The sequence below is a fragment of the Chenopodium album genome, chromosome 10 (assembly GCF_948465745.1).
Source record: "Chenopodium album chromosome 10, dcCheAlbu1.1, whole genome shotgun sequence".
NCBI lineage: Eukaryota > Viridiplantae > Streptophyta > Magnoliopsida > Caryophyllales > Amaranthaceae > Chenopodium > Chenopodium album.
In genome coordinates, this window is record NC_137843.1 from 1,429,262 (window position 1) to 1,445,745 (window position 16,484).

The 16,484-nt window shown below is 34.8% G+C and overlaps 2 protein-coding genes across 3 annotated transcripts; one reads left to right on the forward strand and one right to left on the reverse strand.

Moving 5' to 3' along the window:
* The first annotated feature begins 2,831 nt into the window (after positions 1-2,831).
* Positions 2,832-6,368, forward strand: LOC145563046 (BTB/POZ and TAZ domain-containing protein 4-like). Of its 2 annotated transcripts, none has more exons than XM_081623455.1 (6): positions 2,832-3,164; positions 3,598-3,866; positions 4,167-4,297; positions 4,408-4,714; positions 5,492-5,805; positions 6,185-6,368. In XM_081623455.1, exons 2-6 carry the CDS (start codon positions 3,618-3,620, stop codon positions 6,312-6,314), a joined length of 1,131 nt encoding a protein of 376 aa, XP_081479581.1. In that variant the 5' UTR covers positions 2,832-3,164; positions 3,598-3,617; the 3' UTR covers positions 6,315-6,368. The 2 variants fall into 2 exon arrangements, with proteins under 2 accessions (XP_081479581.1, XP_081479580.1); XM_081623454.1 differs by having other exon boundaries at positions 3,601-3,866.
* Positions 6,369-8,013: 1,645 nt separating this feature from the next.
* On the reverse strand, positions 8,014-12,433 carry LOC145561873 (formin-like protein 6). Its single transcript, XM_081621996.1, has 4 exons — positions 10,582-12,433; positions 10,282-10,484; positions 9,297-9,538; positions 8,014-9,222 (listed from the first exon to the last, which is right to left on the reverse strand). The coding sequence occupies exons 1-4, from the start codon at positions 12,147-12,149 to the stop codon at positions 8,431-8,433; spliced, it is 2,805 nt and encodes a 934-aa protein (XP_081478122.1). The 5' UTR covers positions 12,150-12,433; the 3' UTR covers positions 8,014-8,430.
* Between the last annotated feature and the right edge of the window lie 4,051 nt (positions 12,434-16,484).

Genomic DNA, 16,484 nt, shown 5'->3' on the forward strand with positions numbered 1-16,484 from the left:
AATTGTTATGTTTTTTATTTAAGCATATTTCATATGAAAATATGACAATCATATGTGTGTTTAATCCTCAACCAAATTCAACATGGTTTAATCCTCAACTCATGAGAAAATACTGAAAAGTAATAACTACTTTAAAAGCTAGTTGACCACTAGACTGACTTGTTAATTATTTCCCTTCTCAATGTTTATGTGGGGTGATCGATTAACCTTAACTCACACATGTTATATTGTTCAAAAATTAAGACATTTGTAGCAAATGAGATGAATGTTAATGAAACATGGTTTAGCTATTTAGATCTAGGAGAAAAGGAGTGCCGACAATGTTAAAGGATTGACTCGACCAAAAACTTAAGGGGATGGTTGAAGCCCTAAATTGGTTTATATACCCTATCAGACAACTTATTCCCTTGGTTTGTCCATTTCCTCGATTCATTATATGAAAACTCAAATTTCACGACTATCTCAATTCAACATCATTATGGGTGTTTAGGATGTATACATCAAAACCACCACTGTACCTAATTTCTTCAAACGTAACATAATTTTGATTGTAGTGACTTAAATAGATATATGGTGTCATCTTGTGCAATTCAAATGACAAATTCCTCACGCGTACATCTATTATTCAGTTAATACGAATTGAAGCCGCTTGCACTTAAAGCTTCAACTTCTTTTACACTTTTTGCGATGTCTATTTAAATTGTCCAAATTAAAGATCTTGACAAAATTTATGGATTTTTTTTGGAAATGCATGTGTTACATGAGGCAGGTGACCGTGTGGGGCAAGGGCAATCCCTAAGTAGCAGTGCAACGTAAAATACTTGTATGAACATACGTAAGGCGGTCGAACTATCCTTTCCACCGTCCATCTTAAATAACTACCTCTATTTAAAAAACTGTTAAAAGTGCTGTTGTTATATACAAGTATAAATCTAATAATAAAAAATCTCAGAAGATAGCATGGAAATATTATTAGCAGTGCCGTCGCTGGACCAGGGCAGCCGGGGCTGCCGCCCAGGGCCCCCAAATCAAAATCTCTGTTTCTATGAAAAATGTTTAAGCTATTAAGTTTAATCTCCTAAAATGTTAGACAAATAAATAAACTAGTGCAACGGCCAATAGAAAGTTGTATCTTGTTATAGTGGAATTTTAATTAGCTTTGTGTTTTGGGTTCGATACCTGTCATTCATGTTTTTGTTTCGTTTTTCAATTCTGCTTCTTTCTTTATTTTTAATCTACTCTTCTTTCTATTTTAACCATTTGCTTTTTTTTTTATTCTTTTTTTTTTTTTTGGGAAATTTTATAAGAACTCTTCATGTTTACTTGTTTTCTTCTTGTATTTGTTTCAATTTTCCCTCTTATTGTTTGAGCCTTTTGAGTTTTATTTTTATATATAGTCGGCATCCAATTTTCTTAATTATTTACTACTCTCTTGTCCCTTAATATTGTACAAAAACAATTTGAGGAATTTAAAAAAAAAAAACAAAGGAGATATTATAAAAGTATGTAAAATAAAACTAGAACGTTAACGAAATTTTAAAACACCAAAAATAGAATACATGAAGTATAAACCAAGACAAATAGGGTATAAATTTTCTAATATCTTATAAAAAGTGTAATAACACTATTTATTTTGAGTATATCCAAGGTACATATATGATACTCCCGAGTACCGACTTTTTTTTGGCTACTTTTTCAAGTGTTAATATTTTTAATGAATTTTATACAATAACATTTTTATCTTAAATGTAGCATATTCGCACTTTAAGTTAATACTATTTTTATTTTTTAAGTATAGTATTTAAGAAATTGAATTATATTTAGTAAATTACGCAAACACCCTAATTATAGGGCCCCTAATTATTAGTTTGCCCTTAGGCCCCTAAAAACTCAGAAACGGCCCTGATTATTAGGTGTTGACAAAATAAAAATTGTAAGGTTGCAATGACTTGGATCCACGCCAACATGATGATGTTCAATTTCTCGTGTACTATCTTACCAGAAATGCTATCCACACATACAAAATTAATTATTTATAATTAATCTTTTAGCTGGAGCAGCTTCTAACTGAAAAACTTGTGACAGAAAAACTTTATGAAGTGGTTTGATTAATTATCATTTTTAATAATGGATAACTAACGTATCATAGATTGTTTTGTCAATTTGAACGTACCTTTTCCTCTACTAATACGTGTACTTTACTACTTTAGCATACAATTTGTTCATGACTAGATTATGAGTAGGATAATCCTTTTTCTTATGTGGATAACGAGGACCAAGCACCTTTTGGAAACAAATTCATTTAAAATAGTATGAGCACCAATTATAAGAATAAGAAAAGTAAATATATGAATAAGTCCATGGCTAAATTATTGAAAAGTTCGCAAATTTTGGATGAAGAATTGTTGAATCTTTATATCAATTATAGTGGATATATAAAGCGCTCTTATTAATTATAACTTATCATTTATTTGTTAATTACGGATAATATTTTGACATGTAAACTCAGATATAGTTGGATAACGTTTTGATAATGTTATCCAAAAATTGGGATTATAATCCTGAGACGCAGTACATTAATTTTTAGTAAGAGATTAAAATGTAATGATTTCACTAAATTAAGGAGATTTTTTTAAAATTTTAATTATGAACTTATTAACCCTTATCGTCTCAGTAGCTTAATCAATAATCAATCAAATCACGGGGATTAAATAAATTAGGATAATTAGGTTTTACAGCAAAATCACAAAGGACAAAAAAAAGGAAGCAGCAATAAAATGTGTAGGAATAGCCAAAACAAAACCCAGAAACAGCTAAGAAAAAGGAAGGTGACAGGAAGTAGACGAAGATCATATAGTTTTCTGATAAGTGCCCTGTCTTATTACCTTTTATCTTGTATTTTCCAATTCAACAAAATGCTAATAATGGATTTAATTTATATTATTATTTGTTAATGTTAATTACACAGCCAATTCATATCCATGACCCCATCACAGATTCAATCAACCCCACCTCTCAAATCTTAATCTCCCTCAACTACTACTACTTAAGGGAAGAATGAGAGAGAAAGTAACATTACTCTTATATTTTCTGGCTTCAATTTTCTTCATCAAAAATATATAGCAACTGTTCTTAATTCAGGCATTCTTTTTGGTCATCATATTGTAAGTCTTCTTCTCTGTTTATAATTTAGTTTTATTGGGTGTTGATTCTTTGTTTTAGTTTTTCTTTGTCATTCATATGGGTATCAACTATCAATGTCTGAAAAGTTTTTTTTTTTTTTTTTTGGTGGTATGATCTTATATGAAAGTAAGTGTTGGTTCAATTATGCTTGTACAATATTTAACAAAAAAGGGATTTTATTAATTTTTATTATGCTTATTATTAAATTTGTAGATTTATAATTTGTTGGGTGGAATTTTGGGAAGGTGAAAAATTAATAAATTATGCTAGACTAAATTTAGAGATTGATTTTAGGTATGTATTTGATTGGAGCCTTTTATAGTCAATATAAGTTGGGAGTAGAAGATAGAGGAGTTTTGAATTATGATTGAGAAATTGAAGATTTACTAAAATTGAGTAATATTTCATTATTAGCAGGAGTAGAAATTTCAAAAATGTGTAAAATGGAAGATGTAGTAGACAATTCCGTCGATGTGACTCCTCCACCAGCACCTCCATTGCCCTGTGCACAATCTAAGAGGGTTTTGGTTAAGTCTAAGGGCATGTCATCTAACAGAGATCAATGCTCTGTGAGTACTGCAACAACGGCTTTGTATGACCGCCTTTTCGATGAAGCTTATCGAGCTGATGTTGTCGTTCATACAGATGATGGTGGCCAGATTTATGCCCATGCTAATATTTTGGTAAGATCTTTCAGAACCCATTTGACTTTTTGCATTTTTTTTGTATGAAATTAGACAATTCTTAATTCAGCTTATATTCAATATAGGCTTGTAAACTTTGATTTTTCAGTATATAATTGTTGAAAGAACACGTGTTTTGATTGATGTTATTGTCAATGCATGGTCCAATATACCCAAGTTATCTTGATGGAAAGAAGACTTCATTAGGATGGATTTTATGCTGTCATTCAAGAAGATGTTGATGTTCTTGATTCAACAACTTTTTTGTAGCCTTTGCTGATGATAGTTGTCTATTGACAGGGCATGACATCTCCAGTGATCAGACACCTGGTGAAGGAATCCAAAAGCAAAAATCGACGAAGATCCATCACAATTCGTGGTGTTCCACATGATGCAGTTCGTGTTTTCATTAGATTTCTCTACTCTTCATGGTAATATATTGCAGAGTTTCATTTTTTAATTGTATACAGTAATATTGAATCTTGTGAAAGCACATTAGTTAATGGATGCTGATTGCTGAATTTCTGCTGTCATTCTGCAGCTATAACCCAGAAGATATGGAAGAATATATTCTGCACCTTCTGGTATTGTCTCATGTGTATGTGGTTCCTCACTTGAAAAGAGAGTGTGAGGTACAGCTAGAGAATGGCTTGCTTAACATAGAGAACAGTGTTGATGCTTTCCAGCTTGCTCTTCTATGTGATGCCCCAAGGCTCAGCCTCATTTGTCACCGGATGATCTTGAACAATTTCAAGGCTGTCTCAGCCACCGATGGCTGGAATGCGATGAAAGAGGCTCACCCAATCCTAGAAAGAGAGATTCTAGCAACTGTGGCCGAAGCTGATAGGGTAAGTATACGGAATACACCTTTATGGCTGATCAATATATATTCATCTTTAATCTTATATGGTGCTCCATATCTGTGTACATTAATTTTTTATGTATGGGTACATTTTTCATTTTGTCAATTCTGGACCAAGCTCTTTTGATCTCTTATAAGTAGTTAGTTTATATGAAGGGATCTGGAGAAAATGGGAGGAGAGGAAAAGTAAGGGATTAATTTTCCATTGATTGGTATATTGCTTGGTTAAATTAAGGAAGGCCGGAAGGGGAGGGAAAGGAACGGGATGGATCCATTTTCCTTCTATAATAAACTAACATCTCCCAAACTTGAAATGACTTGGAAGTAAATAAACACCCCTTCGGCATTGCCCATTAGCCCTCTGGAGTCCCATCCCAATCTCCTCACAAAAAAATTATCCAAATATTGGCCTGGCAACTTGGCTGTTATCCTTTTTTCTGATGCCTGACTTGAATAACTAGATAACCAGGTTGTAACGACCACCAAATCGCCAACAATGAACTAACAAAAATCATAACTTTAGCATTGACTCTTCGTAAATCTTGTCATTGGAAATGTTGGGGAAACATCTTTTTTCTAATGTCCTTGAGCCTCTAAACATGCATATTAAGGCCATTAGGCTGTGTTGCTTGTGTATTTGCAGCAGTAGCAGCTACTTACCTAGATCAAAGCTTAGGGTTTTTTCATTCGTAATTTAGTTTTGCAGTGTTTTCACCCAGCTTCATGTCCTCAATTTATTCATTGTCATTATTTTGACCTGCAGAGACAAAGGGTACTCTTTAGAAAGAGGAAGGAGAAGGAGATGTATGTACAACTGTACGAGGCCATGGAAGCTCTAGTCCATATATGCAGAGATGGATGCAAAACAATTGGCCCTCATGATAAAGCACTAAAGGAAGACGAACATCCTTGTGGGTACACGGCCTGCAAAGGACTCGAACAATTAGTCCGTCACTTTGCTGCCTGCAAGCTTAGAGTTCCTGGCGGTTGCTCTCAGTGTAAGAGGATGTGGCAGCTCTTTGAATTGCACTCCCGCCTCTGCATTGACTCTGAAGCATGCAGAGTTCCCTTGTGCAGGTACTTAAGATGTTCCTTTCCATATTTCTTTTCTTATAAGCTAGTTTGAAAGTAAAACTTGTTGGTTATTGTTACTTGTCAACGAATGCTCTCTTTACATTGCACTTTGTTTGTTATATCTGAAATAACACACTCATATATCAAGAAACATACAATATCTGTTCATATCCATTTTGAGCTCATATTAAAAAATACTTATGAACCTACGAGCAAGTTTGTATGACCAACTGTGATTTTATTTCCGGGATTAACTGATAAAGATAGCAAAAACTATGGCATATACATAGGACAGAGATATTTTACTTTTCGATTGTTACTATTTGTTCATTTTGTAATTACCCACTGCTTTACTAATTAAGGAAAAATTTGATGGTTTCAGGAACTTCAAGGACAAAAGTATGAAGCAAAACAAGAAGGAAGAAATGAGGTGGAAAATATTGGCAAGAAAGATAGTTAGATCCAAGAGTGTCTCCGGAGCACCATTCTTTTCCTTGGCTAGCTCCACATGACAATGTAATGAACAACTTTCAGCTACTTGACAATTGAATATATAAAATTCTTTATTCTTTATTCTTGGCACGAATATTGTCTCTTGATTACGTGAGGTGTTAGAGTATTGTTCATTAAAAGTGTCAACTTTATTCAAAGGGCGTGGGCAAATATATGCTCTATTTTTTTTAATGGGCATAACTTCTTCCTCCTTTCCCCTTGGACCTTGTAGGATAGTAAGGGTTTCATTGGGTTGTTGGATGATTAACTGTACACGGTTCGTAGGAGTTTTGTATGTGAATGTATATGATAGAGCATCTACGTATAATATATGACAAATAGGGGCATTGTGAAAAAAGTACGGTATACCATCACTTATCAATCAAAAATGGTACACTAAGATCCATGATAACTTGCGCACCTACTTGCACACCTTCGGCTCACCCGCAAACTCCTGCAATGTGTTCGTAGGTGCACATTACATTGTGAATTTGGGTATGTGGTAAATTACATTGTGCAAATGGGACTACAATGTCTTCAATCTTCATGCATTAGTGCATGAAGGGCTTACGCCTCCTTCACTAGTGTGTGATTGACAGTTTGACACACAAACATCATGCTAGGTGTTTTTCCGGGTCTATTTAATAACTTATTGATTATAGCAGCACATGCTTAATTTTATGAGTGATTTAAGAATCAAGCAAGTCCACAAGGTTGTTGGGCTCATTATTCCTAAATCCTAATAATTGGATAAACCAGCTAGTAATTGTTGTGCATTGTTAAAAAAAAAAGCTAACGTCAAATCAATTTATTGTACTCTATAATATAAATGTAATGAAATGATAGAAAAAGAAAGCAAGAAACCATACAAATCAACAAAAAAATAATTCTTTAATAGACTCACCTCACTCATCGGAACATCTATTGGACTATTATACACTAATTAATAAATTATTTCTTACAAAAAAACTTAATGCATTAGACTAATTATATTAGCCTTTATAGTATGTAATCATGAATTTATAAGAAATTAGACATTAAAATAAAATTCAAAATAACGACAAATTAAAAGTTATCCTATAAGGATTAAAGTTACCATAAAAATAGTTAAAGTAACCGTCTTACAATAAAATTTACATACATGTGCCTTACACAAAAGTGCTTTAATTTGACACCTTATTCCCTGTTTCCCTAATGCATGTAAAATGTAATCCCAAAATAAATGGAAATTCGTTAATGACACAAAAGACTTGATCTATTCATATTTCATACCTAGAAGGCTAGATAGCCAATCAAAATGAAATCAATTGCTTTCATTTCTAAATCAAACCACTAAAATACGAGTATAAAAAGCCTAAATTTTCCAGTTTCTTTTCGAAAATCCAAACAGAATTAAAAAAGAAGTTGTATTTGAAAGCTCCCGCTAATCGGATCCAACTGTCACCGCCAAATTCCGCAGTTTCCGTCGCTATTTAGGTATGCATTTTAGCCAAAATTTCCTTAATTAACGTTAAACTTTAATTTTCTGGGTTGAAATTTACAGTGTCTAATACCAGAATGCAAATTTTCCAACTTTATTATGGTTTCTTTCATATCTTTTGATTCACTGCTCATTCAGTCATTTTCACAAACATGTGGTGTGCACTTCTTTAAATCCCATCAATCATTGTTCATAAATTGCACTTCTTTATGAACAACTTTAGTGTAATATTGTACAAATTGTAACAAATCATGCTTCATTTATTAAGATATTTTGGTAGAATAAAATTAATAATAATTTTACATGGAATAGGAACCAAACCTATTTTCAAAGTGTAGGTTGTAGAAAAAACACTAATTAACCTGACTACTGTATAATTCCTCCACTAAAGCTCAAAAAATCTGAAATTATTGAGCCTTTGATTGCTGGGTCTTTTCAGAAGATGCTATATAATTATGTATTTTCAGTAGAATCTTGTCAATGCTCCTGAAGAATCGATTTGTCGACCGACTTTTTTTTGTTGTGTATTGTTGCTTGCCTCTCAAATGGAAATAAATGAATGGCTTCTTAGGCATGATTGCCTCGTTTTTATATTCCAATTTGATTATCTGACTCATATACAACCTGTGGTTGTGTGGAGGCATTGTTCTCTTGTATCATGAGGACATGCTTTCGTCTCCTGAACTGTCATCTCGTCGAACATTATACTTTGTGGGGACTGGTGCTGTTGCATATGCTGATATTCGGAATGATCTAGCCGTTCCCATTACACTTCTGCTTTCCATTGTTCCAACTTCCTTGCACACATTGTCTAGTACGGCGAGGAAGTCTCTCACGATTAGAAAGATTCTGAATGGGTGTGCTTCTTCCTTTGCTGTGTCGCCGTGGAAGTATTGAGTCACTTCTCTGACATGAGCCAATGCTCTCCTTTCGTGAGCCTTGACTCGTGCAATTTGTTCTTCGGATTCCTTAAGAAACTTCTTCATTGACTCGAAGAATTTCCCTTGCATATCTGGTGTTTCAAGTTGCAAAACTAGCTTCATCTTTTGGAGCCCCATTTCTAGCTTTGACACATAGCTACTTAGGACATCTGAGTCCATCCCAGCTGCACCTCTAACACTTCCTAGCTCTCTACTTAGTCCTGACACAATCTGCAATCCTTGCTTTCTGAATGCTTCTTCCTTCTTTGTGGAGCTCAATTGATCAGCTATCTGAGGATTGACTTCATTGCCAATGCCTTCAGACTTTATGATTTCTTGGACGACAAAGTGGAGCAATGTGGTCTTTCCATCCGTTCCCTTGATGTCTACTAATTTTAGGAGTGTATCAAGTTTAAAGGCCTTCACATCTCCACGATTTGTTCCTGCATTCATTCTGTTCCCTGTTTGCAGAACAGCTTCAAGGAGTTTAAGGAAGAGTCTGCTACTTTTCAATTCATCACTTGCTACCTGTAACATGTCATTTACTTAGGGCATTTGTAAAAAGGAGTCAAACTAGAGGGTCGGGATTTCTGGCACTTTACCTCAAGGGTTTCAAATGACTTTGTTAGGTACTTCACTTCTGAGTCAAAGTTAGCTCTGTAAAGCATAGCTTCAACTCTTTTGAAGGCAAATGGTATCTCAAGTATACCCTTGAGAAATCTCTCAGCAGCACCTAATTTTGAGATGTCGCCATTGTAGTCTTTTAGTTTTATTTCTTCTTCCTTCGTAGGTGCCATCTTGACCAATGTCTCAAAAAGCTCTGCACCCAAGCCTTCTAAATTGCCTGCTCCAAGAAATACAGAGTTAGTGTTATAAGGAAGTTGGTACAAGAGTCAAATTATTCATGTAAATTAGCCACTTAATTAATAGTAGATTGCCATAGAATTTATTGGTTTAGTCATTTGCTTTGTTGGGTATATCCTGCGCCTATTGATTGGACTATGCTGTAATTTTCTTATTTTAACCTCCCAAAGCTATATCATTAATACATAAATCACGCATCTAAGAGATTTCTCTATACACCACGGGTAATTCTCTATTTATGTGTCAAATCATCTGGGAGAACTTCAGCACTATAGGCTTAAACAGTAAACAATTTGCAAAGTTTACTTGTTGAACTAGGAAATACTACGTATTTTGAATGACTTTTGAATGTTCAGCATTCTCTAAGACAAGTGATCCCTTTCTGTACTGTCATTAGGCTTAGTTAGAAAGGATCTCAATTGAAAGAGCATATATATATCAAGATTGAGCTCTTCCACTTCTGCGAGTATCAACAAATTCTGGCCCCTATATCTTAATCTGTGTGATTTAGCTAATGTAATCAAGGAATGGAGTTTTTTCGACTGTCTCAGAAAAAACAGGAACTTAAATCATGTATGTGTTTCAGACAATTTCCTTACACATTCCTATATGATCTAGATTATTCCACTTATACTACGGGCAAGAACAAAAAATAAATTAAGGTCTGTAAATAAAGCATGAAGGAATTATCCCAGGGATTATTAAGGAGAGAGTTATGCATACCGTCCATAAGTGCTTCAGCAACCTCATCCCGAGTCACATTCAATGCTCTTAATAAAATGGCAATGTTCTGGGACTTCTTTGGGTCTAAAACTCGGTTCTCTTTCTCAACAGGAGGGAGAACTGATCTTCTACCTGTCTCTTTCTTAACCGTCGTAGGGGCTGTATTGCAGCCAAATAAACTTTCCATCATATCCTCGTTTAACCTGCAATGAATTGGCAAGATAGTGAAATCTGTAAACTTAGGAGTCAGTCATAAGTTATTTTGGCACCAATACACAAAAATTGTTCTGGTGGCCTTACTGAAAGGAGCTTGATTTCAGCTGGTCCCAAACAGTAGCTCGATCAGAGGTTGCCCTTACTTTATCCCAATGCAAGGGCTTCAGCCTTGGTCTTCTCTCATCTAAGTCGTCTCCGTTAGGCCTTCCAGTAGAACTGCACTCATTATCAAGCACTTCATCTGTTTTTATTGTTCCTTTTCTTAGGCCATCTCTTGAGTTAGGACTTTCCAATTGTGCCTTCGGTGACACTTGAGAAGCCCCTGTAGACCCATTTTCCATCTTATTAGATACTTTCTTCGGTGTCAGTAATGGTGCCCGTGGAGGAGGTGGTGGTGGCGGTGGAGGAGGAGGTGGCGGCGGAGGTGGTGGATTAGCATTCTGATGAAATGGACTATTACTGCTGAATTTTCGGAGGAGTGCTAAATTCGGTGGTGGTGGAGGAGCTGCAAATTTAGCCCTCTTGGGTATATTTGACCTTGATTCCTCCTTCCCTTGAGTCTCATACTCTTTTTCATAATCTGACTCCATCTCTGCTCGTGGCGGGGGTGGTGGTGGAGGGGGCGGAGGTGGGGCAGTGGCCTTAATAGATGGAATGATAGCATGCTTGATAACATCAGGAGATGATGAAGCTAAACCCCTTGATTTAGGTGAAGTCCTCTTAGAATGAGGGAAGGAACTTCCACCATTGGTTCTACTATTTGAACGTGTAGCTTGAGTCCAATACCCATCATCACCACTAGCAACCGAGCCATGAAATGAGCCATGAATCGAGCCGTATGGAGTATAAAACAGAGTATCACTTCTGTCCTCATCAGAAGAAGACATAGTAGCCGTTGGGGAACCCCTCTGTGGCACACTCCTTGGAGGAGCTCTATTCAACGGCGGCAATGGCTGCAAATCAGGACTAGGCCTATACCGATCTGACCTCTTCATTGAACTATCATTATTAATACTATTACTATTATTCAGCTTATGGTAAGGTGATCCATTGGCTATGTTATTCTCATTGACTGGTACTGATCTCTGATTTGATGGCTCTACTGTCCCTATATACAGGAAATTTGAAGGGGGCACTCTTGGTTCTTCTGTATGCCTCGTCGAGTTATTCGCACCACGACCACCACCACCACCACCAACCAACTTCTGAGTCTCAACAGGGTTCTTCACCCTGTGTTTATACAAGAAGAACGCCAATGCTGATAGCATTCCTAATGTTACTATTACCACTGAGACTGCAATTGCCACTTTCTTAGTAGGCTTTGCAGCTGGTTGTGTCGCGGTTGGTATCGGACTTGCCCCATTTGACGTCACAGGAGGTGGCGGTAGTGGGTTCTGAGTTGGGGTTGACCCTGCTGGCACCTCCGGGAAGAAGGGTTGGTCCGGGGTGTCCCCGGAATTATCAGCTGAAGGCGGAGGTGGTGCCAATGATGACGAATCATCGAGTCCCGGTGGAGGCGATGAGCTTTCTGGGAACAATGGTTGATGCAGGATTCTTCTGATGACTTCAACATTCCTTAATTTCTCACCATTGGCTACAACAGATAAGGTTAGTGAAATGATCAATATCAAGTTTAAAGAATGGTTTTTCATTGTGAATTTTGGTAGGATTGTTTTATTTTGTGTATATTATCCCACCAATTCATGTCTAAATTCATTGGCTATTTGGCTTTCCAATAATCTTGGTTTGTGGAGAAAGAAGAGAGAGAAAAGAGTATGTGTGGAGGGAACCTTCTTTAGGCTGCAAGATCTGGATGCCCAGAACTCTGTACTGAAGTGAAATGATGTCATCAACTTAGCCGCATTCCTTTTTTTTTCTTTCTTTTTAAATTAATAAGCATCTAAATCTCGGTCTAAAAATATACGGAGTAATAATCATGTACTCGTATACTTGTATTATTTTATATGTAAAAAACTAAAAAAGTTGTCACATTATTTAATACTCCGTACTCCTTAATCAGGATTTTCAAATGGATTATTATTATTCAACGTTTTTATTTTAACTTAAATTAGATCGATTTCATTAAAATTACTCTTTATGTCACATCCTTAATTATAAAAGTTCAACAATGGGGTATATTTTTTCATGATTTTTGTTACTGATCTAACGTAGAATAGTGGGATTGCTGATTTGCTGTTCTAAAGAGAGATCTACTGCCAAGTGGAAAAAGGAAGAGAATCTACTTTCTTTCTTTTTTTATTAAATGGGTTTCTTTTTCTTATTTTTCTGCATTGAAAGGAAGATAGTGAGAAGATAGTGCTAAAATATTTAAAGAAGCAATTTTGCTTGGTTGGTAGAACTGCTAAATTCGAAAAATAAATAAAGTTTATTCGTCCTTGCTGTGAAAAATATCCTTTAAAAAACTAATTTGTCTCTTTCCTTATTTTCTCATTTAGTTATTCTTTCTTTAGAGCCATTAAATGCTTCGGGATCACTTCTTCATAGTATTCCTTGTATACTTTCAGTGGGGCGGCAATCTCCTGTTTTCATGCCTAGAGCTTCTAAACTTTTCCTAGACCTTAGCAGATTCTTTCATTTCCTTTGATATGAGATAACCCCTCATCATCATGTTTTACCATCGGTCGAATAGTCATAAACCAACATGATTCTACAAAAATGGCCGTCCAGTTCGAATGTCCCAATATGAGGTTGTAGTGGTGGAGTAGTGATATCGCTCTCTACTTCATATTCTGTGGTTTAGGGATCAAATCTCATAGGAATAGTGTAAAGTATATGTACGGTTTATCTTTGGGTCGTTTTCTGTAGCATAAAAGTTAAGAGCATGTTTTATAATCCTAATTTAGATATAAAAACAATTCTCCATGTTTATACATAAATAGTTTGTTTTGTGCTTCAGTAATACACCGTATAAACTTCCAATCTACTGTCACTAACATGATTGAGGTCTGTCATATTGGACCCTAGTTATAGAAGTAAGGGGAACATTAAATCAAAGAATAAGAACAAAGGAAATTTGGCCACGTGGTATAGTAAAACGTCAAATATTAATACGAGTACTAATCAAAATTGATACCCTACTCCTCCTCACACGCTAAGTGCTTGAGATCTAGCTGTTGTTAGTACACTGTCGCAGGTGGTGAAAATGTTTTTATACCATTAAATGTGGGAGGTATTAGGGCTTACATGAATTCCAATTATTAGGCCCATGAATTTATTTATGACTGAAAAAGCAAAAGAATCAAGGCCATTTCTTAATATACTCGAGTACGGATTATTTCTTTCGATACATAAGAAGTTGTTTCTAACTGACCTTCAGTCTTTAAATTTGAGAGAAACATCGATCTTTCTCAAGATCAATCAATGTAACGTATGTATGACTTTGACAATTCTCTACACGACCTGTCTAAACCGCTGATTGTATAATGGTAAAGACGTAATTGTCAAATTCTTTGTAGAAAAAAATAAAGGGTTGATGTATAATGTTGAACATTATTTATGCCTTTTGATTTGATACCTCCCTGGTCCAGTGAACCACCAAGTCACCGACTCATAAGACAGTATGACAAGATGAAGAGCATATGCTTTCTTTAGACGTACAGTACATAATTCTTGCTTTAATCTTTTACTTTTGTTGGTGTTGTTGGTATTTGGGTGAGTGTGTAGCTCAGTGTTCAATTCCAAAGTAGAGTGTAAAGACAATGCTATCCTTTTCCAACCCTTTAGGTTTAGGATCCTTAATTCTTTTTTAATCGTTTAATAAAAGCAATCTTTACTGTTTTAATATTGCGTGTTTGTATGACTAACTTTAATCATTCTAAAGCTTTTTATTGCGTTTCATCATACAACTTCTAGCTACAAAATGACCGTTTTTAGATCAGGGTTTTAATTCTCCCTTTGCTTATCTGGAAAGTTGTTGCTCATTATGAATGTTTGCTACTACTTGTTCTTTTTCTTAGCTTAACTAATCTATTTATGAAGGTGGTTAACATGATCTACTTGTAGCTTTACCCGATATTACACTTTTTCTTGGAATGTGTCATACTGAAGCTTTATAGCTAGATAAAATTATCTTTCAATTTACTTCCTCCGTCCATAAATAAAAGTCGTATGAAATTTAGGTAGTACTCCTTTAAAATGTTTATAAGTAAAAGTTGTCATTATGAGATAAAAGAACATCTATTAACTCTCAACTAAGGATGAAAGAATAGTGATCCCATTTGTGGAGATAATTGTACAAGTTCCACCTTTCTTGTTACTTGTTTTTGCTGAACTAATGAAGGTAGTTAATACAAGTATACTTGTAGCTTTATGTGTTAGGAGTATTACACTTTTTCTCGGATCGGAATGTATCAATAAGTGTCGTATTGAAGCATTAAAGCTAGATAAAATCATCTTTTACTTCCTCCAGTTGTGCAATATGGCCAATATTTAGGTAGTATGGAGTCTGCATATAAGAGTTTTTTTTTTTTTTTTTTAACTAATTGCCATTTCAAGATGAAGGAATATTAATTTATAAACTCTCAACCAAGGATGAAAGAATAGTGATCATATGGACAAAAATGTACAAGTTCCAACTTTTTTGGGGGGATTTCTTAAGCTTTTGTATCTGTGCTTAATTTGTCCTTTAGGTATAGACATAGTTCGAAATTTCGAATTACTTCCCAAACATGAACATAGGTCGGATCTTTTCAACGGGAAGAAATCAGGCTTTTGATATAAAATATTTCATATATGTATACATATTGTATAATTTTGTTACGGTTTATATAACTAGTTGAGCTGTTGAGGTCATTTACATTACATTCACTCGACTAGTTAAGGAGTTTCTATTAGATGTTCATTCCTAGTAAGAGTTGTTTCTGAGTCTAATCTCTTAAAATTAAAAAAAGTTGGGGCCAATTTCAATAGAAAAACCGAAATTGGATTGTCAGCATAATTAATTAAAATGGGTGGTTTTCATGATTAGTACATTATTAATGGGTGATAGTGGCATGTTAAGTAGTAATTCTGAAGCCCCAAAGACCAACATTAGAAGTGGTAGAGATTGTATGTCCATCACTAATAATAGTGGCATGTCAAAACCAATTTCTGCCTTTTCATGATTGATTTTTAGCAGGCTCTCAACTACTCGTACTATTTTACATTGCTGTACAAATATAATTGCAGTACACTTTCATTAATAAATAAAGTTTGACAGTTAGGAGGCATTTTATGTAGAAATTAACCTTACAGGCTATCAATCCTTAATTGTTTCAGATATAAACGGATATCAATAATCTTGTACAACTGAAAGTCAACTGTCAAAAAACTTCTGAATTTAATAGATGAACAATTTGGTTGTCAGAAAATAAATTAATAAAATTTGGATGAACAAGAGGTCAAAAGCTGGTGAGTGTTGATAATATGTAAACAGTGTTTTAGGAAATTTAGTTTAGTTGTAACAAAATTATCATACTAATTGCAAGAGTATTATGCATGAGTGTCTCAATATGTTTCTTAGTCCTTGTTAGTTATTACTATTACAATATGTCCCTTGGCTCCTCCTTTGGCCTCTTAGCTTCTTATAGTGAAGCATTGTACTCCTACTTTATGTTATTTTTTCTTTTTCTTCTTTTTTACTTTCTTATGTTTGTTCTAACTATTGATGAAACCCCTAAAACAGAGGGACTTTTAGCTGTGTCTAAAACCTGTTAGAAGTGTCTCGTGTTAGACATTTGATTGGCTAGGCTAATATGCCCTTACCAACATGGTTTGTGTACCACCATTTGTAGACAAGGGGATCGATTAAGTATTGTTTAATGACTAGAAGTTGTTTAAAGTCTAGATTTTATACTATTGATGTATTTAGTTGATATATGTTACTAACACGTACTTATCATAATTAAAATTTATCTTTGAGATGCTGGTTTACATCCGAAAAAAAAAAGGGTAATAAAATTTTCACTTTTTCAATTTGAATTAGAGTA

Excerpts from the sequence above, each read along its gene's own strand:
- LOC145563046 (XM_081623455.1), top strand. The coding sequence starts at position 3,618 with ATGTGTAAAATGGAAGATGTAGTAGACAATTCCGTCGATGTGACTCCT. Across the intron at positions 4,298-4,407 it reads AGATTTCTCTACTCTTCATG|CTATAACCCAGAAGATATGG; the intron begins GTAATATATTGC and ends GTCATTCTGCAG. Across the intron at positions 5,806-6,184 it reads TGCAGAGTTCCCTTGTGCAG|GAACTTCAAGGACAAAAGTA; the intron begins GTACTTAAGATG and ends TGATGGTTTCAG.
- LOC145561873 (XM_081621996.1), bottom strand. The coding sequence starts at position 12,149 with ATGAAAAACCATTCTTTAAACTTGATATTGATCATTTCACTAACCTTA. Across the intron at positions 10,485-10,581 it reads CTGAAATCAAGCTCCTTTCA|GTTAAACGAGGATATGATGG; the intron begins GTAAGGCCACCA and ends AATTCATTGCAG. Across the intron at positions 9,223-9,296 it reads AGTCATTTGAAACCCTTGAG|GTAGCAAGTGATGAATTGAA; the intron begins GTAAAGTGCCAG and ends GACATGTTACAG.